At 52.1% G+C, this 26,339-nt stretch overlaps 1 protein-coding gene across 1 annotated transcript; it reads right to left on the bottom strand.

Annotated features, from left to right (window-relative positions):
• Nucleotides 1-333: 333 nt before the first annotated feature.
• SSU72 (SSU72 homolog, RNA polymerase II CTD phosphatase) lies at nt 334-25,122 on the bottom strand. Its single transcript, XM_061160603.1, has 5 exons — nt 24,922-25,122; nt 15,321-15,464; nt 2,946-3,085; nt 2,090-2,208; nt 334-856 (listed from the first exon to the last, which is right to left on the bottom strand). The coding sequence occupies exons 1-5, from the start codon at nt 25,098-25,100 to the stop codon at nt 755-757; spliced, it is 684 nt and encodes a 227-aa protein (XP_061016586.1). The 5' UTR covers nt 25,101-25,122; the 3' UTR covers nt 334-754.
• Between the last annotated feature and the right edge of the window lie 1,217 nt (nt 25,123-26,339).

Genomic DNA, 26,339 nt, shown 5'->3' with positions numbered 1-26,339 from the left:
TGCTGGAGGATGAGGAGGGGGCCCTGGGCCAACCTGTCATCTGCAGCCCAGGACAGCACTGCTTACACAGGACCACTCTCCCCAACCCCCGCCCCCCAACTCCCTGCCCAGCTTCCTGCAGGAACTCGAGATTTTCCACTGCTGCAGAAATCAAGAGGGCTCACCAGAACAGTGGTCCCAAAACCCCGGGGCAGAGGCTATATTCCTGGCGCAGGGGCTTGTGAACAGAAAGCCCTCTGGATGGTGCCAGGGAACTCCCCGTGACCCACATGCCTGGGACTGTTGTCCAAGGGCCCTGACTGGAGGGCCAGGCAACTCAGGATGAAGCCAAGGTGACCATCAACATCTATTTATTGGACAATGGCAGGTTCTTTCCCAAAAAGTACAGCCTGTTGCTTTATTCAGGGATTTGTACATTCCAGCCAGTTAGGGTAGCCAGGAAAGGGATGCTCAGTGAGAAGCGGATGTCTTGGGGGACATGTGCTATCAACCGTCTTTTTTTTTTTTTTTCAGTTAAAGAAAAACTATAATCAAGATCCCACTCCTAAATGAAAGTGGGATGGGAAAAACTTGATTGTTTGTGATCTGGCATGTATGTATCTTCTCATTTCATATGTACAGTTTATTGGGTACTGCTACCGTCCACCGGCAGAATACCTAAAGGTAAAAACAAATATCAGGGAGGAAAAAGTATTAACAAAACGAAGTTCAAAAAGATGGCTTCAAGCGGGTGGCGCCCGGACGCCGGGCGGGCTCAGTAGAAGCAGACAGTGTGCAGGAAGGTCCTGCCGCTCTTCTCCTCGAACTCCTGCAGCAGCTCGTCGATCTCATTCTCCATGTCCTCTGTGTGCTGGATCTGGAGTGGACAAGAGACCCACCTTGAGCCGCTGTGCTGTGAGGGGAACCCACCAGGGACAGGGACACAGAGCAGCAGCAGCCAGAGGCCAGCCTCAGAGCTCAAGCGAACACACACTTCAGACACTCGCCGCTGCGCTGTCCCCACAAACAGCAGACCCAACCTGCCCGTTGTCTCTCCGCGAGGAAGCCCGAAGGCCGCCCTGTGCACAGAGGGTGTCGGGCAGCACCGGTGCACCCCCTGCCAGCTGCCACTAGTGTCTCCCGGCTGAGGCCCACTGTGCGTGCAGACGTGGTGAGATGGTCCCTGGTGGAGAACCACTGCCTTGGGAGGAGGAGGCATGACCAGGGGCAGCCCTGGGGTGGCCTGGGGCTGGCCTAAGGCCAAGGCAGCTTGGTGCCCTAGTCTCACCCTGCAAGCACTGCCTCTCCTCTGCAAGTTCTCACAAGCATGAACCAAGTGGGTGTCATGTGTGCTATTTCTAGGACTTGTCATCCCCTTCAGCCCCTTCTCTTGCATGATGGCCAGATCATAAGTGCAACGGCTGGAGCTTCAGCAGCCACCCTGGACCATGTGACACAATGGGAACAGAAGTTGTGCTGGGCACAGTAACAGGAGAGCAGGGGCCTGGGCCCCTCACACAGCAAACACATTCACGCCTGCCTGTCTATATTTCTTGGTTAAGCCACTTGTTTTCCTCATTTTCCAATCACTGAGTTAGCTGGCCTAAATGCAGAAACCGCGGGTGAAGGTAAGACAAAGCATAGCAGTTTCTCCTTGGATGGGTTCTTTTGCACCTCTAAGAGGAAATGTCTGGCTCTGAGCACAGCTACACAGCAGCCGTGAAAGAATCTGAGGTTTCCTGTAGAAGGGAGGATGTCCAGGCCACTTGTGGAGGGCCAGATGTCTGGAATAATAAGCCCAGAGGAAGAGGACCAGCACCCTTTTAACACCATCTCTGGGGCCCCCAAGCTTTGCTAGGTGTTAGGGTACTGGCAGGAGGCATGTGTCCATGGAACCAGCCCCTGGTGAGGCGCTCTCACCTGATCAGCCTAAAATGCTGAGAGGGGAATTCTGTAGCCAGAACCAATTTGCTGACCCTCATACTTGTGGGCACCTCCACAATTCTGGGTTGTAACCTTTGGAAATAACCTGAACATGAACTGAGTGGCTCCTCAGTTTCCTGCTGAAGCCCTGGTGTGCAGGAGGCAGCCGGGGCAGGCCGATACTCACACACTGGCAGAGCTCACAGATGAGGAATGCCCCCAGCGTGGCCTCCTCGTGGTTGTCTTGGATGTCCACGTTGATCACGTGCACGGGCTGGCAGGTCTCCTGCTCCCTGGAATTCAGATCTGACCATAACAGAAGGACAGAAGTAAGAGGCTTTGGAATCAGAGCGCAGAAGGGTCTGTGATACCCAACTACCCTGGCCTCTGGGAACTACAATTAAGGACCCACATCAGGCATCTAACCAGGCTGCACACTCCCTGCCACCCTGGAGCCTCATGCTGAACACAGCTGTGCTGGGAGGAAAGCTTGTGCTCAAGTGGGATCCCTAGCTGCTTGGTCACACTCACAAACACCAACCAGCCTACCGTGCAGGGGGCAGTAACAATGCCCTCACTCGCGAAGGACCAGGCCCCGGTTCCTCTGCACCAAAGAGACCCTTAACACACATGATGCTGTCGCCAGCATGGGTGGTTTTGCCCCTATGAACATAATCATCCAGAAGGACACCATCTCCTGTCCAGGGCCCACAAAGGTCAAGGATCCTCTGTCCACCTCTCTGTGGCCTCACCCAACTTCCCCTGCTCACAGGAGCCCACAGACACATTAACTCTTTAAGACCCCATGGACTGTAGCCCGCCGGGCTCCTCCATCCATGGGATTCGCTAGGCAAGAGTACTGGAGTGGGTTGCCATGCCCTCCTCCAGGGACAGACACCAGGAATCCTTAATCAGCCCTGGGTCAGGACCAGGGACCGCCCACAGGAGCTGGGATGCATCAGAAGCACTGGATATACAGCAGGCTGGAGGGTGTGGCCTAGGTCAGCTCCACAGTGCAGGGGCTGGCCCTGGGGCTGGCTCACCTTCCACCACCTGGTCGTACACTCGCTCTTCACAGGTGAGGATCAGGTCAAACAGGTCTTTGCAGTTCTGGAACCTTTCTGGCCGGGGCTTGATCCTCTTATTTCTGTCCAGCATGTGTAAAATGCCGTTCTGCGTATAGCTGAGTACTCGAATTAAGGAACTTTCGATAAAGACCCTTGTCATTAAGTGCAGCAGCCCCACACCCCAGCGAGCTCAGCACCCCAGGCAGAGCCACCTCTCCAGCAGGAGCATCAGGGTGGTGCAGGTGCGGGGCGGGGGCAGGAGGGGGTGGCACGCAGAATTACAGTCCCTGGAGAGGCCGAGTCAGGTGGGGGTGAGTGCCCCCAGCTCAGTGTCTGGACACACGCCCCTCAGTCTTCCAGGCTGCCTTTAGACTCACACCTTTCCAGAAAGCAGACCAAGTGTCTACAGCCTTCTCTTCTGTGTCCCCCAGATCACAGATAGAACCCCTGCCCCCTGTACTGGAAGTGCGGAAATAAGGTCCCTAATGGCTTCTTTTGTCCTACAGCATCTTGGCCAGCGCCCCAATGAACTGCAGCCCTTTGGCAAAGACTGAGCTCACATGGACACCCAAGTCTGGCTCAGTCACCGCAGTGAGGAGATCCAGAAATCCACCCAAGAAAGGACACGTCAGTGGCAAGAAGTGTGTCCAGGAGAGAGAAGCCTTGGGTTAACTGAGGGCAGAGTCAAGGAGGCCCAGGCCCAGGTCCCTCAGAGCTTGGATAGGCCACACGGATCTCACAGTCAGGGTCTGTGCCAAGCAGGTGGCCCCAAGCTGGAGATGCCTCCCCAGGGATCCACACAGGGCCCCACCCAAAGGCCAATAGCTGTGTCCTTGGCCCCACGGGAGGGCTCACCGCTCCAAAGATAGGGCCTGTAGTCTCTAAGGGTCATTCTGGATAGTGTGGGACAAGCATCTCACCCACTCTACTCAGGAACACAGATTAGCTGATTTATGAACTCTGAGTGGTACATTTACTGTCTTTCCCAGATTTTAAATTAAGATAATTTATTTAAACAAGCTCATATTACTCAAAACACATTTCCTACCATCCTGGATGGTGAAAACTACCTTTAACATGTATTTAGTTTTTACTTGAAAAGATACCTGTTAGTGGGGAGGGGGGACGGGGGGGGGGGTGTTTTTGGCTCTGGCCATTTTCTAGAAGAGTGTAATGACTCTGGCACTGCACTCTGGCCTGCTTCCCTGGCTGCCCGCCGCGATTGTGCTGCCACACCGAGGTCAGCCTTCCCAGAACCCGGTCTTTTGGACGCCTGGCACCCATGTCTAGGGAACATGGGCCGGCCTGGCATCCATGTCCTGTGGAACACAGGCCAGGGAGGCCCTACGTGGGGCAGCCTGGTGGAGAAGGCGCCTTTATCCCCATGCTGGCTGAGACCTGCTGCCAGACAGCCCAGCTTTGGGGGACACTGAGACTCACAGTGACAACCACAAGAAGGCCACGAGGCACTCAGGGAGCTGCTCATCAGGGTTCCCAGCAGCCCTGCAAAGCCCCTCCTCCTTTCCTCGACCCTCAGGTATTCACAGAGATGACCTAACAGATGAAATTCAGGTGCTGTAACTAAGGAGAAAGGGCTGAGTTGAGAGGTCAAACCCGCTCCCTGGTCAGTGCAACAGGAGAGGGGTAATGGTGGCCTCTGGGGCTATTATCCAGCAAATTTCTGAGATGCAAGGCCCAGGCCATGCTGGGCAGGACCAAGGCCAGCATGTGCTTGAAGCCCTTGAGGGTGAAACTGCAAACCACTGGATTCACAGGGACTCAACTGAACTCCCACTTCACACATGGGGGACAGGAAAAGTGCGAAACAGAACAGGAGTCATCTGCCACCAAGATGAAGCCTTTATTACGGTCTGGCTTCTGAGGGAAGGCCCACCCATCTGGGGTCTGACCAGGCCGGAAGGACGTGTTAGGCCCCTAGGACTACCCCCACAGATCCTCAGGTGGCCAGTGGTGACCCTGGGCCCAGGTGCAATGGTGAGCCTGGCTGAGTATAGTGGGTCAAGGGTCACCTGACCCGCCACGGCAGGGAGCCTCCTCGAGGGAGGGAAGTTGGCTGGGACCTCCCCTGGAGCCCACACACTTGTCAGAAACTAACCCCTTGACAGGTGTGGAAAGTGAAAGTGAAAGTTGCTCAGTCTTGTCCAACACTTTGCAACCCCATGGACTGTACAGTCCATGGAATTCTCCAGGCCAGAATATTGGAGTGGGTAGCCTTTCCCTTCTCCAGGGGATCTTCCCAACCCAGGGATCGAACACAAGCCTCCCACATTACAGGTGGATTTTTTACCAACTGAAATATGAGGGAAATCCAAGCAGGCTCAAAAGTCCAGTTCAGGTGAATGGAGGCCCCGGTGGGTGTGGGCAGAGAATGCAGCGTCCAGGCTCCCACCCCGACTCCAGCTCCACTCCATTTCCAGGGGTGGCAGCCATGCACCCCCAGCTCCTTGGCCTTCAGACAGCGCATCCCAACTACTCTCACCTGGGGCTGGTGAAGGATGACTGGGGCGCCTCCCCTGCTGTGTGATCAGCGGCATCTCAGGGTGGGGGCCGGGGGGGTGGTCCTGGGGGAAGACAGGAGGGTCTGCCTCCTGCCAAGGGAAGCACAAGTACAGAGGATGGTTTTGAGACACTCGGGGGTCTCAAGCCATCGAAAGACACATACCCTGTTGTTAGAAGAGATGTGCTCTTTAACAGCTTCTCCATGAACCATGGGTCACCAAAGCAACCCCACAGGGGAGTGCCTGGTTCAGGATGGGGTCCTCAGGGACTGTCCTGACAGTGCAATAAAACACAGCAGGCACAGGGTGGCTCATCTCCAAAGTTCAAGAGCAAAAGGAAAAAAAAAAGAGCAAAAGGCAGGCACACTGATGAGTTGGAGACACACCCGTGGGCACCACGGGCTGGCCTGAAGGCCGCCTGCTAGGAGAGCCGCACCTGCTCATGATTGGAATGTCCAGGGCCTCCGGCCTGTTCTAGCTCAAGGTAGCTTTTCAGAAGTGAGGTTTGGCCCTTACACATGTGTCCTCGGCTCACAAAACAGGTTCAGTTGAATGTTTTTGCCTCAATAGCAATTCTCAGAGAAACGGGTCTCAACAGTCCACCTGGCAACCATGACAGATGGACATCCACGGGCAGCACCTTACCGAGCCCTCAGCAGCAGTGTGAGGCAGCCGACCCTGTGGAACGCAAGCACGTGGCTGCTCCTGCCTCCTCAGGAGCGGGGCAAGGGGGGGGTGGTCAGCTCAGCTGTGCAGAGATTCCCATCAGACAAGGGCCCAGGAGGGTGGGCCGAGGGGGCCGGGCAGACACAGAGCAGGGCCCTGGCACACAGCCCATGCTGGGAGCCAGGGGTCCAAGCAGAGATGTGCCCATGAAGGCAGACAGCTGAGGGCAGGGTGGGGGTGGGGGATGAGCAAAAGTGAAAGTGTTAGTTGCTCAGCTGTGTCCAACTCTTCGCGATCCCATGGACTGTAGCCCACCAGACTCCGCTGTCTATGGAACACTCCAGGCCAGATGCACGAGGCAGACAGAGAGATTCCAGGGAGGGTAGAGACACCAGAAGAATCCCAAGTCGGGGTCAGATGCTCCCCTGAAGGGTATGGGTTTAAGAGTGGAGCCTGGACCCCATGTCCCCACTCAGCCCAGAGGCCTGCCAGGGTCTGGCTTCCCCAGGGATGGAGACACTTCCCAGGTGAGAAACACTTCCCAGGAGGTGAGACAGCTCAGTCTGAATTCCCACAAACATCACCCAGTGCACAAGATGGAGACAAACCCAGGTAAAGCAGAGCTCAGAACACTGAGACGAGAAGCAGGGTCTCCGGGAAGAGACAGAACCCTGAGGAGGAAGGTGGAGGGCCAGGGCGGTGCAGCTCAACACCAGTCGGAAAGGGGCTTCAGGACAATACTGTCCACCACCACCCATGTTCACTCCCCACAAGCAGGCTCTGGAGCCCAGCTCTGACCACGCACTGGGGTCTCTCGGGTAGGGCAGGTGGGGCGACTTGGGCAGGTCCCAATCTGACTACCGTGATGGGAGCTTCACCAAGAAAGGATGACTCGGTCTGACCACCATGATGGGAGCTTTGCCAAGAGAGGACACCCTTGTCCAAGCTGCGCCCTGGACACTGACCTGTCAGAGCCGGAGGACATCCTGGCCCATCTACATCAGGACCTCTGCTCCTGCACACCACCAGGCCAAACCTGTCATTTCCTGTTTTGGAGCTGAGCCTGGGATGTGAACCCTGATCCTTTGGCTGGGCTTGCCAGGTGGGCTGTGACCCCAGAGGACACTCAGTCCAGGCATCCTCCTACCTGACATGACTTCCAGTTCTGAGCTCATTCCAACTTTAACGGAAACTGCAAAACTCCTCACATAGGGGCCCAATGCTTCTGGGGAAGGTACTTGAAGGCAGGGACAAGCCTCCAGCTGCGGCGCTCAGGCACCTCGCTGCCCTGGACAGGTGACAACTGGCCGGCCACGCCCTGGGCAAGAGCTGAGGCTTCTGCAAACCCTGCCGGGCCAAGCTCAGCACCAAGGTCAGCAGGACCTTGTACCCCTGGAAGCCCACAGTAACCTCCCAACTCCAAGTTCAGCGGTCTGGAGCTCTGGTAAGCTGCCCTGCTCTCTTCTCTGCTGATTCAAGAGGGTCAAGATTACCCTCAGACCCCTTCCGGTCCTGAGGGAGGCAGCCAGGAGCCCCTTCCCTGCACATGAAGCCTCCAGGCACGGAGGGATGGCCAGCTCAGCAGGGAAATGAGCCTCCCACTGCATCTGGGAACAATTCAATCGTTTCACTCAAATTTTAGCCTCATTACATAGCAACAACCTTGCCACCTTCACTTTGGATGAGCACTGAGGCTGCACAGGGCCAACCCTTGCCCATGGCTTCCCCATGCCACCTACAATCTGCTGTCACAACAACCCCAGGGTTTTGTGTCAAAGCCACTGGCCTGGTAAGGACCTGTAAAAAAACACAAACCCAAGAAGCACAGGTGCTGGCCACTGTGGGGCAGGCTGGGCCCAACCCTGTCTCCATGGGACCATCTGTGACAACCACACACTTGTTAAACAGTCACATCCCCAGAGAGAAGACTTCAGATCACAACGGGTGTCTCAAACACACGTGCTGCAAACGGGACACCCTAGAGGACAGCACAGGGCAACACGGGAAGTGTAACTGTGCCATTTTTAGAAATAGGTATTATGTAGAAAAAGGATAAAAATCAGAAAAGCAAACCTCTTGGACAGAGAGAGTGCTCCAAACAGCTGGAGGCCGCAGGGGCAAGAGGGGACCACCCGAGGGGACTGGGCCCGGGCTGGCGGGGCTACAGGAAGCTGGGAAAAGGCAGGGTAGATGGAAGCAGAGACCCAGCCACAACTCCCCAAACTGCAACTTGGTAGCACAGCCGTTGTGGTTGGGCCAAAGTCAGTCAAGAATGGACTGGAAAGCAGCAAATACATTTCATTTGTAATCATGTTCTACATGTAACCAGCTGCACCACACTATTCACAGGCCTGGGCTCCAGGGCATGGTTGCCCCCATCCCCTGCACACACACACACCTGGAACTCAGCCTGGGCTCGCAGGTGAGGGTCTGATCAACCAGCACTAGCCCCAGCGCTCCCTGAATGGGCACAGCATCTGAGGGACTCCACGCGCCTGGCCACCTCCGCATGGGTCCTGGCGGGGTGAGAAACCACTGTATCTCTTCTTCATAGGAAACACTACCATCTGCACCCCCCCCCCCCGCCCCCACTGCCCCAAATGGTGTTAAAAACAAAACTGGGCCAGAAGAACAGACTGCGACCCTCAGTGTAACTGGAAGGATCCATGAGGTCAAAGGTCAGGGTCTCATTCTTAAGTCAGCCTGAAAGGAGCAGGTGACAAGCTTATCGTTAAACCAGAGCTGGTTATCAGCAGACTTTTAAACAAGGTCGACCACTATCCAAATCAGGTAAAAGGCTATGGTCATTTGAGAGAAAGCTCAAGAAAACAGAACTTTAAAAAAATAAATTAGCTGGATAAATAAAAATGCAATGGGGAATATATCTTTTAGTCTTAGTGTTTTGTTTTAAATAGAAACATACCAACCCACTCCAGTATTCTTGCCTGGAAAAATCCATGGACAGGAGTCTGGCGGGCTGAAGTCCATGGGATTACATGACTGAGCATGTGTGCATGAGGGTGGAGGGAGATGGGTTGGTAGCAATAAACTGGTAGAACTAAAAAAAAAAACAGAAACATACCTGTACCCCAGCTATCTGTGTGCAACATCATAGAAATGTTAAACTCGAAACAAAAGAGAAAGCTTGAGTCCTAGGTTGGAGAATTTCAGTGATAATTAACTTATTTTTAAAAAACTTCTTGAGAAAAAAATCCTCAGATGATGAATTAAGTCTACAAACATCAAATCACTTCTACACAGAATGGTTTGAAAACAGAAGAGATCCCAAGCACTATACAGTGGGTGGGGGCAGGGGCATGTGGTGACACTCCAGGAGCCGCTCTTCTGGCCATCTACCACCGCCCACCCTCCCAGCAGCACCGGGCAGGAGATCTGCCCCCAAACACTTTGAGTTCAAGGAGAAATTAAATGACCCCCTCCCTCACTGAAATTCCAGTTACTGTCTGAAGCAGAAACAGCCCGAAGCCCAGGATGGCCTCTGACCCAAATGCCCCCAACTGAGTCCGCTCAGAGAGGGTTGAGCTTGGCCCTCGAGACAATGCAATTGGCATGAGAAAATGAACTGTCTGGATAAGAAGAGGGTTGGGGACTGGTCCCAGACACCAGTGGTCACTGCAAACTGACCCACCTGTGCCCAGCGGGGCTCCCCTTGGGGACCTGTGGGAGCAGCCAGGGTCCGGAGGTGTCTGGGAAGCATGGCAGCGAAGGGAAGAAGGGCCGTGAGCCCCAAGGGCAGGACAGAAGCTGAGAGGAGGCCATGGGAGGAGAGGTGCTGCCCCATGTTCCCTGGTACCTATGGGACCCTAACCCAAAAGTGGCCCGGCAGAGCCTGTCCCAATAGGTCTCCCGTTTTTTTCGGAGGTCATGGTGACAGCACGTGCCCTGACAGGGCAGCTATGCCCCTCAACATGAGTCAGGGAGATGCTCCACCAAGTAGTCACAGAGAAGGGTTCCATGCCAGAGAAAAGCCCTCCCCAAGAGCACCTGTGACACCCCTCGACCTCCACCCACTCCTGGAGTGGACATGTGCTCCAAAGATACCCTGGACAGGTCCCTCACTTCAGAGGATGGCGTTGGGAAGGTACAGGTTCACCTGTGGACAGGGGATGTGGGGCCGGTGCGGGGAGCACCTGCTGGCAACACAGCTCTGGCCTGAGACTTCAGGTGTGCTCTCCCCTCCAGTCCACATCACCTCGAGGAGGGATCAGTGCTGGAGAGGACATAGCTACACCAGCACCCCAGCTCAGGGATTCCTCAGCAGACTGCCCCCACCAAGGTCAGAGAAAGCCATGTCCACTGTGTTCACACAGTGCTGGGGCCCAGGCCCACACCCACCCTCAGCATGGCCCATCCAGCCCTCTCCCACACCTCCTGCTCCTTGCAGCCCCAGGCCCAGCCCCAGGGTGGGGGGTAGAACACACTGTTGATGCCTACCCAGCCCCCACCTCACACCCGTCACAGCTCACTGGGCTTCCCAGCCAGCCAGCCCTCTGACACTGGTCACAGGCTACCTGGAGTTCAGATTCCAGATGCAAGTCAAGTGCCACTAGGAGTGGACCAGAGGCTGACTGTGCCCCCTCCCCCTGGAGAGCCCTGATGACCCCTCACCTGCTGTGGATGCAGGAGGCACCCTCTCCCCTTGGCACCCAGTCCATCTCTTCACAGAAAAGCGCTGAGCAGCAGCAGGAGGGTCTCCCTTGGGCCTTGGGGCTGGGGCAGCAGGGCTGGGCTGCAGCTCCTGTGGCCAAGTCAGCCCTTCCTCCCCAGGGGCTGGGGATAGGCCAGGGTTCCAGGAACGGGTGGCAGTTGGGGGGTGGCGCAGCTGCTATGTGTCATCATGAGAACACACTCAGCCCACCGTTGTCAGGGGGCTGCCCTCCACACATAGGTGTGAGCAAGGCCAAGAGCAGATGGCTCTAGACCAGGATGGTCTCAGGGGCCAAGATGGCTGTGGCACTCCTGGAACATGCCCTGAGGACTGCTCAGCACAAGCTGTCACATGGAACTTGCTTGTGCTGAAAAAAATATTCATCAGGGTGATTGCAGCCGCCCTGCAATGAGCACCTGGCAAGCCCTGGAGGAAGCTCCCAAGGCCGCTGAGCTGCCGAGCGCCTGTCCCTCTGCTGCCCAGAGCTAGTAGCAGGCACGCTGGCACCGAGGTCTGCAATGGCCTCACCACCCTGGACACCAGGCAGAGAGAAAACACTGGCGTGGGCCACAGTGTCACCCAGTCTACACACCTGCTGCAGGCTGCAGGGATCAGGCCTGCGGCTCCGTATTCACTCGGAAGGGACCCAGCTGGCCACTCAACTTGGGGCATCATCTGGCAGACGTGAGAGCTACTCTTCTGGCCTCATCTATCTTAAGGCCGTAATTTTTATTTTAAGCATGAGTGCTTTTTTGAAACCCAACAGCTTAAGTATCAGCAAAACTGGATCAGAACTTCCCTGGGCACCAGTGTCTGGCTTAGGAACACGCTCCCATGTTAAACAGACACCATTTTCAAAAACCACTTGAGACCACAGCTGCCAACCAGGATGAAATGAGATGGGGCCAGACAGGCAAGTTTGTGTCCAGGCAGGTACAGGGCCAGGGAAGGTGACCAGGGACTGTGAGTAAGGTGGGCAGGCGGGACACGCCGACGGTGGGAACCCGAGGGAGCCTGGGCTTCAGGTGCAGAGAGCATCTCCAGGGCAAGGGCCAGGAGCTGCGCAGCCACCCCTCCACACCTCCCTCCCCGAGCACAGCACGAGAAGGTGGTAAGAGTCTGAGAGACCACAAGAACAAGGTTCTGGAAAAGCCTAGGGGCCTTGGAACAGGACGGAACTGCTGTGTCCACTAACCTCGAACCCAGGATGGAGTCCTGGAGGCTGTGGGATTTACAATCTTAGAAATCACCTTTATTTTTATCTTTTAGCCCAAGATAACAAAAAGTACACAGTGGAGAAGTGAGTGTAGACATAAATCTAAGGCCTAAAAAACAATGAAACTGAGAAGATGAAAATGAATTGTTAAAAAAAATCTAAACCCCAAAGGTAATTAATTACAAAAGATCCACAAGATAAACTGGGCAAGTCTGCTAGATACAGCTAAACAGGCAGCCTCCAACTCTGAAGACAAGTTGGGATCTGGGAACGTGTTATAGTTACACCAGCACTTCAGCTCACCATTTGGGGAGCAAAGTGGTCACACATATTAGAAATCACATTAACTGCATTTATAGCCACACATTTCCATGCTAAGACACGTGGTTTTATAATTCACAAAGCAATTACTTGAAACATATATATAGAGATGACCCTCTATAAGGAGCCCCAAGGACCCCACCTGCCTCTCCTTTCTGGGTGGCCCCTCCCGTGACTGGGCCCATGGACCCTGTTCATCAGGTCGCAGGCAGGCCATCCTTACATTTAGAAGAAAACCACTTCTCTCTCCCCAAAGGTGGCCAGCAGGCTGAGGCTAAGCCAGAGTCCACATAGCCGATGCTGGGAGCTAGGGAGGAAGTGCAGTTGTGGAAACTGGCTCTGGCAGCAAACAAAAAAAACCTGGATGCCTCCACCAACTTGATCCCAGAGCCACATTAAAGCCCCACGTGGAACACCAAGTTTGCAGTGGGTCTGTTTTCAAAAGGACTCCAAGGCAGAGGGGATAAAGAAATTAAGGTCAAGGGGGAATTTACACTTAAGGCCAGCTGAGTACCCGCTAAAACTTGTACAAACTTCAGGTGTCAGGCAGAAGCCAGCTGCTACAGACTCAAATCATATGACCTGACGGGTAGGGGTGGGCCAGAGGCTGTGGTGGCTTCCTGGGGTGAGAACCTTCTCTGTCTGCTGGTTGTACAATCCTAGGACCCACACACTTGGAAGTGGACGGACCTCCTTATAGTTAAGGACAGGTCCCACCTTAGAGGCGGCCGTGTCTGGGAGGGTGAGGTGAACCTAGACTTCCTGCACTACTGAGGACACTTCACCAGGTGTCTGGCTCTACTTAATGGCTGAGCGACATTCAGCAGGTGCTCTTGTCACCACACCTGTCGCCAGAGGCTCAAAGCAGGCAGGCCCCCAACCCCACTCCTGTTTGTGGACAGAAAACCAGAATCAAAACCTCTACTTCTAGCCAAATAATTAATATCACTGAGGGCTCAAGAACCACAGGGTCCTCAGCCCTCTCTTATCCCCACCAGCACCTTGGTCTCAACTCCTGCCTCTGCCCAATGACTGGCTTTTTTCTCCCCTGAAAATGTGAACATTTACTTAACGTTGGTTTACATCTTACAGTATTTTCCTAGCTTTTCATTGCAAATTACAAGAACCACCACTTCTGCAACAGTCCCAGCATTCATGCTACAGTCCTGGGTTTTCAGCTAGTCTGCTGTGTCCCAAACACGTGGGGACATGGGGCTCCCAGTCCCACTTGTGATCACCAACCTGCCCAAGTCAGCAGACCCTCACCCTGCCATTCCCTTTATGAATGGAGGCCTCAGATCCCCCACACTCCTCCTTTAAAGGTCAAAGGCTGACTTAGGAAGAGCCAAGCACTGCATGTCTTGCCCCTTTCCCACCCCAGCTAGGTGGCAGAAATCCCACCCAAGTGAAGACAGTTAACCAATGGTCCCTCCCAGAGCCTCATGAGGGCGCCGACAAGGCAGTCAATGGGTATGACTGCCGACAGCGAAGACAGCCGTCCCCTGGACACTCCCGGGGGCAGAGGCCTGTGCAGTCGCCCTGGAGGAGCATCTGAGCACTCAAGAGGCTGGTCCCTGCCCCTTCGTCTCAAGCCACCAGGGGCACACACACGACACCTCCAGATTTGGTCTCGTGTGTGAATGCTTATTCCCAGAGAGCACTCTGATGTGAGAGAACCTGAGTTACAGTAACAAAGGGAGCACAAGTGCACTATTACCTGTTTCATTTCTCTTGTTGAGTTTAAGAGCTTTTAAAATATGAATGGTGCTAACAATAATCTTCAAAAATAGACAAGGTCTCAAGATAAGCTATCAACACGGAGTGCTTGCGGTGCAAGTACCAAAAGCGTGGAGTCAGGCTCCCAGCTCTGCCCTGGGGCAAGGCCAGGGTGGCTCTCACCGCTCAGACCTCAGCGAAGTCTCTACCAGAGCCCGTCACCACCACGGAGGCCAGGACACACCTGGCAGCTCCCCGGAAGTGCTCCCAACTGTTTCTAATGTGGGTTCTGGGGCTTCTGAGAAGGGGACGTGGGGCAGGTGCACTGGGGAGCCCTGGGGACTGTGCAGAGAGCGAGTCCCAGACCCAGGCATCAGTGCCTGGCCTAAGTGCTGACAAGAAACACCTGTCTCTGCCCTGATGCTCCCAGCCGACGTTCCCCCTGCAACTGGGAAGGAACAGGTGCAGTGACGGGGCATGCAGCAACCGCCTGCGTCCAGCGCTGTTGCTGGAATGGCCTCTGGGGTCCCTCGCACCTAACTAACTTACAGGTGTACAGAGGACATTCATAGTTTATTAAGACTGCAAGGGTGCCAACGTGAAGACAGCTTTCCACATGGCATCTACACTCCTTCACTTGGAACATGTCCGGGCTCCACCCCGAGAATCACCATCACTTGAGGTAACGCGAGGAAGCCCAGGAACCTAAAGCACTGGGGGTGACCCTGAATGCCCTGGCCAAAACCCAGCCAGCAAGGACGGCCTTGCCGCCCGCAGCCTGTGGTCACGTGCACAAGAATCTGGTGAGTCTCAGGGAGCAGACCCAGTCTGCTTTGTGCCTTCCTGCAATGAGATGCTCTCAGATTACCTGCTTCTAACATGCTTCCTCTGCAGCCACCGCGGCCCTCTTGTGATCTCCAGACCACCACCAGAGTGGGAGGCACCCCTGTGGACCAGGGCACACCCGCACGCACACCTACCTGCAGTGCGCGAAGCCACAGGGTTCGGGCTCCCACCTTCCTCACCTAAGCTGCTCTAACACCGCACCAGAACCTTAACCGACTGTGTCCACGTGCTCTCCAACCCCTGGACTGTCCCGTAAGCACAGGGACAGAAACCCAGTGACCCCGCACACCTCACACGGGCCGCCGCATCCCCCGCCTCACAGGTGCCCCTGAGGGGTGCCCACAGGTGACATGCGCCAGAGACAAGCCCTCGGGGTTAAAGGGCAACCACTGGGATGCAGTTCTTTGTCTTTCCTAAGGAGATCGTTGTACATCTGGTCATATGTGGTTTTGAAATCATAAACGTTTGGTTTGTCGGGTGCTGGTCCTGGAAGCTTCACATGAGTTCCTGTTCCGAAGGACCGGACGCTGAATCCTCGTTTGCTGAAAGACACAAGAGGACAGAGAATCACCGTTGGATTAAACAAGACAGAAAATGCTAAAAGGGAATAGTGGACTTGAACAATTATACCATCCTCAGAGAAAATGTTCCTCAGTTGTTGTTTTTTTTTTGATGTGAACCATTTTTAAAATCTTCATCGATTTTGCTACATTATCATTTCTGTTTTACGTTTTGGATTCCTGGCCATGAGGCATGTGGGATTGAAGCTCCCCTGACCAGGGACTGAACACACATCCCCTGCATTGGAAGGTGAAGTCTCAGCCACTGGACCACCAGGGAAGTCCCTCCATTTTTAAGTATTTTATACTCAAATTTTAAAAAATCCTGCAGCACATTACACAAGCTAGATGAAGCCAATCCAAGCACAAGACAAAGAATTAATGGATTCCGGGGAACGAGGCAGCTATCTGTGAAAGCCAAGGGCAGACACACAGTCGAACGAAGATTCACCTAGAAAACCCTGTTTCTGATTGTTGTGTGACTTTTGTGTGTGTGTGTGTGACTCTTAAAAGGAAATTGTTTGCCCAGGTTCCCAGCTGCCCTGATGCTGGCTTCCCAGGACCTAGACAGAGGCCCCAGAGCCCCCAGCGCAGGAAAAGCACCCCCACAATGGCCTCCTGCCTCAAGGCAACGCCTGTGAGGCCTAAAGACAAGGGGACGGCTGAGTGTCTCCTGATAAATGGTCAGGCAGGCAGCACCCACAAGCCGCACATGGCACCCACGTGGCCCCGTGGCTGTCCTCACTCTAGGGGCTCTGCTGCAGACCCCGTGTCCTCTCAAACTCACAGGATGGGAGTGCTCAAAGTGTCTGCATCAAACAGCCCGCTCACCCTAACCTTGTGTTCACACACCACTGCACGTCCATGTGGATGTGTCCCTGCCCACCGACTTGGTAGCTGACCCCAGGACTGGTAGCACTGATGTCTTCCTCACAGTGCTGTGGGCTCTGCGGCCGCCTCTCAATGTCTCAAGCTTTTCTGTACATTTTATTGTAACTCAGGGGTCTGGCTGCTTCTGGAGGGATTTTTGGTTGTCACAACGGGAGGCCCACGGAGGAGCCAGTGCATCTGGACACTCGAGGCCCAGCACCCAGAGAAGTGCCAGCCTGCAGTCCCTCCCCACCACGTGGGCACCCTTGCCAGTCGCTCTCTGCTGAAAGATGGACGGAGGAGGAAAACCTCACTGGGCTGTGGTGCCCATGGGGCGAGACCCACGGTCCCTTCCCACTAGACACAGCATTTCCAGAAGCCCAGTTGAGTCACTGTTCTCCCAGAGAGGCAGGAAGGACCTGCAGGTCACTCAGGGGTGCCACCGTGCAGATCAGGGGTCCAGGGGCACAGCCACCATGCTTGGCACCACAGAGCATCATGGGCATACGTTTTAAAAGCATCTCATCAGGTCTCTGTCAAACACCTTGCCCGAGCCCTCTGAGGTTGGTAAAAGCCGAGCCCTGTCCTTCCACCCCTGGATGGCCCAAGCTGTGCCCCCAACCCAAGCCCCGGATGTTGCCCATGATGGAGAACATGGACGACAGCAGAGATGACTGAGCATACAGGGCCATGGCCACTTGAGATGTAAATAGACCTCAAAGAAGGGTGGCTGGGATGCAAGGGCCCCCAGCAGATGCCCGCAGACCATGGCGGGCTGAACCCATTTCCTCAGCAGGTCAGAAATGTACAATAGAAGAAATGTTTTCTGTCAGAGCACCAACAAGCTGGGGATGAAGGTCTCCCTGACAACAGCACAGGAGCCACTCCCTCCCAACATGGTGACAGAGATGGGTCACAGTCATGTCCCCACAGGAGCACAGAGCAGGGGCCATGCTGGTCTTGCTGGCTTCACGATGGCCGCTACTCCACAATAACTGCCCAAAACAATCACTGTATCCTCATAGAGCCAACTCTCCCCATCCTGGAAATACCCTGGAGGGAACAGGTCCACCAGGGAGGAATGTGTGCTATGAAAAAACACGTACCCACAGAAACACAGTCTCCGGGGACTTGGGGCTGAGTCCAGTTCCCAAAGAGAGAGCCTAAGGTGTGACACCATCAGGAGGCAAGCCGGGGGCTGCGTGAGCACAGCTGTTGGACAACCATCTAGGACCACCCTGGGTCTGTCCCAAAGTCGCACAGGTGCGCACAGGATCTGGGGAGAAAGGCCTGTCCTTTGGTGGCAGCCCTGATTCTTTTAAACAAGTCATCTGAGACCAAATAATGATAAATTAATTATGTGAGAGTGCCTGTGAGGTCAGACTAAGAAACCATGACTTCTCTCAGCTAGCTATCTATGAAGTTGACTCCAAAAGGGGTCCCCAAAATCATTCTGGGGAACAATGGGAGAAATAAAACATTTCCCAACAAAGGTACATGAAAGATTCATTTAGACACAGCTCCTCCATCACTCTTTTTAAAAAAAAAAGTATCTCTATATCTCAGTCATTTCCTTGTGGTCATTCTTTTGAAATATTTATCCGTTATTAAAGAACTTATTTACATGAGCTTAACTCTTAAATCTGGGGCTTCCCTAGTGGCTCAGATGGTAAAGAGTCTGCCTGCAATGCAGGAGACCTGGGTTTGATCCCTGGGTCTGGAAGATCCCCTGAAGGAGGGCATGGCAACCCACTTCAGTGTTCTTGCCTGGAGAATTCCTCAGACAGAGTAGCCTGGCGGGCTCACAGAGCTGCAAAGAGTCAGACACGACTGAGTGACTAACACAACTGTTAGATAAGTTCAAATTCGTTAAAACGGGTCCAGGTACAACTACTCTTGAAACACATTAATAATGAAATACAGTGAACAAACCTTAATTTAGCCCGGCATCAGCGAAAGAGATTATTAAAACCCCAATGGCTGAGGTTTTAAGGAAAACAATCGCCATTTCTACTAGTGGTAGGTCTGTCATAACACCTTGATCCAGGAGTATTTTCTGGAGCTTGCTATGTGCTGGGATTCAGCAGCGATCAAGAGACCCAAACCCCCTCCTCAGATACTCTGGGAGCATGGCATAAAGGGACCCTCCAGGACCCAGGTGGCGGGAAACACAGGGACAGCAAAGCCGTGGCACAGGGGTGACAGGAGAGTGGGAAACAGGGTGCCCTGGGGGCCCCGGCACACACTGTACCTGTAATGCAGACCCCAAATAGGACCCCAGGTCATGTCAGGTTGGGGCAGGGCAAGGCTGCCACTGAAAAGCTGCCCACAGGGTTTCCAGGAGATGGAGAGTCCCCAGCACAGGGTCTCTTGTGCCCACCTACCCTGTTACTGCTGGGGCAGCAAGTCTGAGCTGCCTGGGTGGGTCACCTCCTCTCTTCCTCTCCTATCACAGGGGAGCCTGAGGTTGGAGTTAGGGCCCAAAGGAAACACTGTCCATATCCTCAAAGCAAACTACCCCAAAGATAATCTAGGCTAATCTTTCAGCCGGCTGACCCCCACCAGGGTGTTTCAGAGGATGCCTGCTGGTGTCTGAAGGCTAGGTGCCGCTCTCCCCACTAGACTATCTGGCCGGGGGCGGGGGGTGTGTGTGTGTGTGCCAGCTGTGCCCTCTCCTTGCTGCCTCCCCAACTGCCTTAACAGTCAGTTACCCAAACATATTTAAAAATAAAATGAAACCCCCCAAAACAGGAATTCACTGGCAGAATTTAAACCACACACACAAAAAAAGAAACTCAGCTTGTTCTTCCCCCAACAAAATGTTCACAAGTGGCAGAAAGGCTAGTTAGCAACAGAAGTGCTATCTCTTCTAAGCTCACGTGGCTGACAACACAGCTTGTGTGACTGTGCACAGTGACGTGTTTCTTACATAAACGGACTGAGCGCTATAAAAGTATTCCTGACAACCAAAAAGCTTTGACTCAAGGGCCAATTATTTCGTATGTTAAATAAATCTTCCAGACAAGTTTTTAGCAAACTTGTTTTTATAAAGGTATCAAAAAACTATCACTATCTGAGACATATACTTTTAATAATGTTAAATATTAAGATATAAAAATGTTAAGTTAGAAAAAATATTATAGTATCATATAAAATGCTGAATTCTGGGAAACAGAATTGTTTCAACTATAATCCTGATGTCTAAAGGTAAAATAATAAGTTAAAATGAACACTGATCATGAAAACACACAAATTATCAGCATAGGTTATGGGTTATGGTATTTTCCCTATTTTCTGTACTTATTAACCTAATTCAAAGCATTATTTTGGCTAAGACTGAAATCCTAGACCACTGCCAAACTTCTGAAAGTACGACCTGTCTCTAAGTAGGACACAATGTGCTTACAATCATGTCACCTTTAGTACAGGTAAAATCATCCACGACTTAGTCAGCCTAGTTTCTAGCTATACAATGACCCCATGTTTACCCAACACAAATCAACTGCTCACACACCATCACACTTCCAATGTCTGCCTGCAATTTCACTGTGGATCAGCTGCAAGCTTGAGATCAACTTCCTGAAATGTTAACATTCCAGTAAGGTTGATGTCACTACTAGCAAAACACTTCTCAGTAAATGTTTTCTAGGATTTATTTTATTCCTGCCATCCCACAAGGTCAAGAAGAAACCAAGAGGCTTCTCAGCATGAGGTCACCGTGCACAGAGCTTGTGACAGACATATATTATTTTCCCCACGAGAACTCCTGCTTGGATGTCCCTGCTCTAGGCTGGCTCTTCCTCCACTCTGGCTTTTCGAAGGTCAACTTGCTCTTCTGGTCACCGCTGGCCTCCCCAGTGTGGGGGCCAGCACAGAGTAGGTTCTCAAAATCTAAACTTGAGTCGTCCCAGCCCCAACACTGCGCTAAGCACTGTTTATCATAGTGAACCCGCCCAACTATCTTCTCTGGGCTTGACCTGTTCTCGCCTATATAAGGTTGGTGATGATCCTTAAGGCAGGGAAAATGTTTTAGCTGCTGAAGCTGATACTATGCTTGGTCTACCCAGTTTCGTCTCAATGTTAAGAACCAAACAGAAATCTACCTTCTTCCAACCAATCCTTCTGGTCTTATTTCTGCCCCCTTAAGACAAAAAGCAAAACACAATGCAACATCCCTTAAGATCTATTAAGGCAAACGTGTCCCCTGTAGGCACCTCTTCTGCCATCCTTAAAGACACGATTTCAAATCCTTCCACCTCCCCAAATGGTCTCCAGTTCACCTTTGCCAAGTGTACCCAGAAAGGAAATATAAAAAATGAAGCCCAAGGGGCCTTGGGCAGAGCTAACCATCCCTCTCTGGTTTAGGACAAGACAAGGGAGAGTTCAGCACCATCATGGGGAGTGTGCTGTGTCGAGTGGCCCAGGGTTCAGATCCCAGGAACCCCTGGGAGAAGAGGTCTGAGCACCTCCATCCCACTGTGGTTGGGCCACACACTCCACTGAGGACACTGAGAGTTGAGCGCCCCACCGCAGATCGGAGCATCACAGGGCCGCAGGTGCCTGCTGCATCCCCCCACCCCGGATCTTTCTCCAGCCCGTCAGATGTTACTTGTCCATCAGACTGGAGCCCCGTGTCCAGATCCTTGCTGTTACTCACCAGCTGGGGCTTCTGGCTCTGGGTCTTATCCCCTCACCTGTGTCGTGTGGACATCTTAAGAGTTTTGAGGATGAAATGACATGTGCATTTATAAAGTACTTGGCACAGAGGAGCTAAAGAGATGACTCTAACCTTCTTTCTTCCACATTTGAAGCCTGTCTGCTTATCTTCCCCAAATCACACTACCCAGGAAGTTACGATTGAAAACAGACTGAGAATTCACTTCAGTAGGTTTTACAAATCTTTAAAATTTGCTTTTAATTACTACAATTAAATATATAGCTTTCAAAAATCAACATGCCCCTTAACATCCAGAGATAGTTTGGAACAAACAAGTAATTTAATTGGCACCAAAGGGACATCTTAATCTGCAGAGTACAAAGAATGGGAGGCTCTGTAGAAACAAACAGTCTTCCTACACTCCTTTTGAAAACCTAAAGAATTCCCAGGACTAGTATTTCAAATAATTTAGTCTCAAAAGATCAAAAATGATCACCCTAGGGAAATTATGGCTAGCTCTAGAAAATGCCAACCTTTGTTAACACTTGCATTCAACATGTCAGAAAAATACAGCCTGAGCTGATTTTCAACAGGGCGAAAAAACTGGATTTCAGTAGTAAACAATCTAGCATGCATTTGTTTGGTCTGACAGTTAAGACTCCATGTTCCCGATGCAGGGGGCTAGGGTTGATCCCTGCTCAAGGAACTAGATCCCACATGCTGCAACTGAGACCCAGAGTAGCCTAAAAAAACCTGTATTCCCTTTGACAGTTCATTTCAGAAGTTTTCCTAAGCACAGTTTTATGCAGTTGTAACCAAACTGCAAATGCAATTTTCCTGTTTTCACTATCATACATTTTTGTTGGCCATGCCAAGGCAGGAGGACCTTAGTTCCCTCAGCAGGGATGGAACCTGTGCCCACTGCACTGGAAGTGCGGAATCTTAACCACTGCTGCACCAGGGAGTCCCTTATCATGTCTTTTTTTTTTTTTTTTCCATTTATTTTTATTAGTTGGAGGCTAATTACTTTACAATATTGTAGTGGTTTTTGTCATACATTGACATGAATCAGCCATGTATCATGGTCATTTTTAAGTACTTTTCACAATTATCTTTAAGACCTACGTCTCATGTCTCTAAATCTATAAGCTCCCCTGCTTGTAGCAAAAGTCATCATATACATTATTTAAAGATGCTATTAAACCTTGTAAATTATCCAAATGGAGATACTACCATAAATTAGTTTCAAAAGTGAAAAATGACATGAAAATTTGTTCAACCTCAATAGCAATTTTAAAACTAAAGAAAAGGCAAGGTTCTTATTTTGCCCCAGCAGCATGAAAAGATGTAAATAACGTCCATATTGTGAGGAAACGGGGAGTTCTGTAAATAGGCACTTTTCTGGAAAGCAGTCTGGCAGAATGTAGGAAAATGCAAAATATGCCTACCTTTTGATTCAGCAAGTCTACCTCCAGCAATTTATGGCAAGGAAATAACTAGAAAAGTGTACAGAGACATGAATGGCACAAGAATTTGGATATTATAAAACTGAGAAACAACCCCACGTCTGTCACTGGGGATGATTACCAAAGTGACTACTGCACAGGACTGCTTGCTACTCAATCACGGTTTTGAAACCACTGCCATTACTCAATCTGAACAGGTATGTTTAAATCCAATATACTAAAATAAAAGCAAAAATGAACATTGAAATTAAACTACGTTCACATCCTGTGAAGAGATTACAGAACAGTATTTTGATCTCTCTTAAGTGTGTGTATGTATATACAGAAAACATCCAGAAAGAAGAATGTACACTGAAACGGTACTTCGAGTGATTCTTATCTTTTCCATCTTATATAGCAAGAATGTTTTGCAACATGTAAACACAATTATTTTAAAAAGGAAGACAGTCCCCCAAATGTAAACATCTTAGGAATTAAGATTCATGTCTAAGATAACTTCACACTGATGACGTAAATAATGTATGTTACTCTAAACTTACCTCCTTTGGCCCTCATTCTTGATTAAATTTGAAAGACAGTAAAATGGGTAAAAGTACACAAGCATTCCTACGTGGTGATTATCTGCAGGGGCTCTTCACCCTCCTTTCCACAGGAGTACCTAGGCTATACCAGCTACTTCAAACTAAGGAAGGGCTTGTATTTTGCAGTGACTGAGGACTATTAGCTAGGCAAAACTTTAGAAATGATTTAACAAATTTGCTAGAGGAGATTCAAAAACACCTCCTTTCGTAAGATTCCATCCCAACTTTGTTATGCAAAGAGCTTAAAACAAAGGATCCAGAACCAGCCAGAGCCAGCAGAATGAGGTGGTCTCCAGGTCACTTGTTATTCTAACTGAAGATATTAAATTTCATTTTTCTTGAATAATTTTTCCAGGAATGTGAACTTTGCAGTCTTTCCTTTATATTTACCACTAAAATATACATATTTTAGTGACTCTGAACAGATATACTCAGTTTGGGGATCAGATCAAGCACACTGTAATCCTCGGACTTTCCAAATTTTAAAACAACTTTAATTTAAAAAATTCTAGTTTAGAAACAAATTCCACATTAATTTGTTAGGTTCCAAGCATACCACACTCGACCAAAAAACACATTAACTGAATACTGTGGATAGTGTGGTATACGTTAGGGAAGAATTAAACTCTTAACTAGCAGATCATGGACACCTGGTATGTCCAGCTTCATAAAGAATGAGGGGTGCAGGAAAACTCTGATTTCACTGGGAGAGTCAAAGCTGACTGCCGCGGTAGGGGAAGCGAAGCATGGCTGTCCTTTAACGTCCAAGTAAGCAAACTTCGGGAGAAAAGCAATTTCAACTTTGTTTTACTATCAAAGTTGACATGTACACCTAACTTTTAACTGTAACACAAGGCGTTAATCTCACATTCTGTGAAGTGCTTTTGAACGAAAAAAACTATCAAATGGGAATAAACTTTTATTAAAGGTACACAAGAGAGTCGCAAAAAGGGAGTTACCACTGAAATATAAACTAAACGCGTGAAACCAAATTCACGTGTGGTTCAGAAATTGTCGACTGGAGATTTTCCAAAGGAGAAAGGAATTCTTTGCATGGGACTTGAAAAATGTAAACAGGAGTAAACACACAAATGCATTAAAACAGGCCACTTTCGTGTTTTTAACGACTTGTTCTATCCTGAGGTTCTGTTGTGCAAGTTTTCCACGTTTGATACCAGGCGACACGCCCTGGACAGAGCCGGCCTGTCCTCTCGTGGACCCTAAGCTTCGGCTTGAAACTTACCACCTCACTGCAGAGCATTTAAAGGAGATCACTGTTTTCAGATATAGATGTGAGTACTAAGGAGACACGAATAGCATAAGCCTTTCAGGTTTACTAGCAGCTTTTGAGGTTCCCGTGACCCGGAAACATTTCGGCTCACATTCTGAATTTTTCGTGATGCTAGGCACATATGGAGGAAACCGGACGGACCGAGCTTTCTCGAGTCCTCGCACCACACGGGCCCGGAGCCAGTGAGCCCGGACGCGGCGCGGCCTCTACGGCCGTCCTTCGGGAGCCGCCACGTACCGCCCGCCTGAGAACCCGGGATGCCCAGCACCGGTCGGGGAGAACCGGGGCTGGTAACCGCCGTCACCCAGAACTGGTCGGGAAGCCGGGATTGCCTGGCACGGGTCAGTACGAGCCCAGGATCCGGGGCCGCAGCCCAGCATGGACCGGGGAGGGCCGGGGCCAGCAACTGCGGCCGCCACCACCCAACACGGGCCAGGAACCTGGACCGCCCAGCACGGGCCAGCTAGGTCCGAGACTAGGAACCAGGACTGCCCATCACGGGCCGGAGCCGGAAGGACGGCCTGTCGGCCGGCGTCCGTGGGGCGCGCTGGACCAGGGCGGAGGCCCCAACTACCTGAGGATGTTGTGCGCCTCCATGCTCCGGTTCTGGTTGCTCGAGCACACCACCGCCACCCGCAGTGGCGACGACGGCATGGCGGCAGCCGCACAATCTGCGACTCCCGCTTCAGAACTCCCACCCAGCCGCGCCGCTTCCGCGCGAGCAAGATGGCGGCCTCCACGCCCGGAAGTCATGACGCGAAGCGGGGGCGCCGGGACGTAGCGCGTCAGGACGCGCGGCGGGGGCGTATGTGCGGCGTCCCTGCGGCCTCCCTAGACCGCCCCAGACCGCTGGGCCGCGGACCGAGGGAGGCCCCACCCACTGGGTGCCGGGCTGGCCGGCGAGCGCTCAACCGCTTCGAGCGTGAGGGCCAGGGCCCGCACTCGGCAAGGGAGCCGCCTGGCGCCTCGAACTGACGTCCTGACGTCGCAAGCCGCCGTCGCCGGGACTGACGCGCTAGGCGTCGCGCCGGCAAAAGTGACGTCACGCGCGCCCTCGCCGTCGCCGGGAGTGACGTACGAGGCGTCGCGGCAGCTGGGACGTACGTTGAAGGTTGCTGGTCTCCGCCGGCTTCTCTCCTTAGCGTGGAGTCAGCCCCGGTTGTTTTCACACCTACCGCCGGAGCCGCCGTACCTCCAGCGCTCTAGGCCGAACCCCGTGCCCCGTGGATGACTGCCCCAGCCTCTTACTAGCCTCTCGCAAACACCAGCGCGTGGGTGTCCTTTAAAAACCCTGCAAAGTTTGACATTTAAGTGAAGTTGTGAAAGTATTTGCAGAGACAATTAGAAATGAGAGTAGGAGGTATGAGGAGACCTCCTGGGTTGGGAGAGCAAATTGACTTAAATCCTTGGGTTTGTTTGGAGGCACTGGCACAGTCTTTAAGAATCTGCCTGCCGATGCAGGAGAGGCGGGTTCGATCCCTGGGTGGGGAATGTCCCCTGGAGTAGGAAGTGGCAACCCACTCCAGTAGTCTTGCCTGGAAAATTCGACGGACAGAGGAACCTGGAGTGCTACAGTTCATGAGATCGCCAAGAGTCGGAGGTGACTGAGCACGCACGCGGTGCGACCAGAGGTTTGGGGTCATGATATGACGGTGGAACTAGTCAACTCGGTTTTGTTGTCCTCCAGCCGCTTGGAGTGGCCACTGAGTTGATGTTTTGCAATGGAGGCGCAACAAAGGGAGGGGGCAAGGGAATGGCGATGCTCCACTATGGATCCAGAAGTGGTGAGAAAGGAGGACGTGAAGGGGTGGCAGCAGTGAAAAGGTACTGTGTGTTCTGAATTGGGGATCCCTATGGAAAAAATGTCACTGGAGCCAAACAGGTAGAACAGGATGCTTCAAACAGTGTGTGGGGAGGGGACCGCATTTTATATCTCTGTAGACTAAGTGTGACCATGGGCACCAGTAGAAGATAGTCTTCCTGTTGGAGAAA

This window comes from Dama dama, chromosome 14 (genome assembly GCF_033118175.1).
Source record: "Dama dama isolate Ldn47 chromosome 14, ASM3311817v1, whole genome shotgun sequence".
Classification (NCBI taxonomy): domain Eukaryota; kingdom Metazoa; phylum Chordata; class Mammalia; order Artiodactyla; family Cervidae; genus Dama; species Dama dama.
Note: the sequence above shows the minus strand (reverse complement) of the source record. Positions and strands in the feature narration are given on the sequence as shown.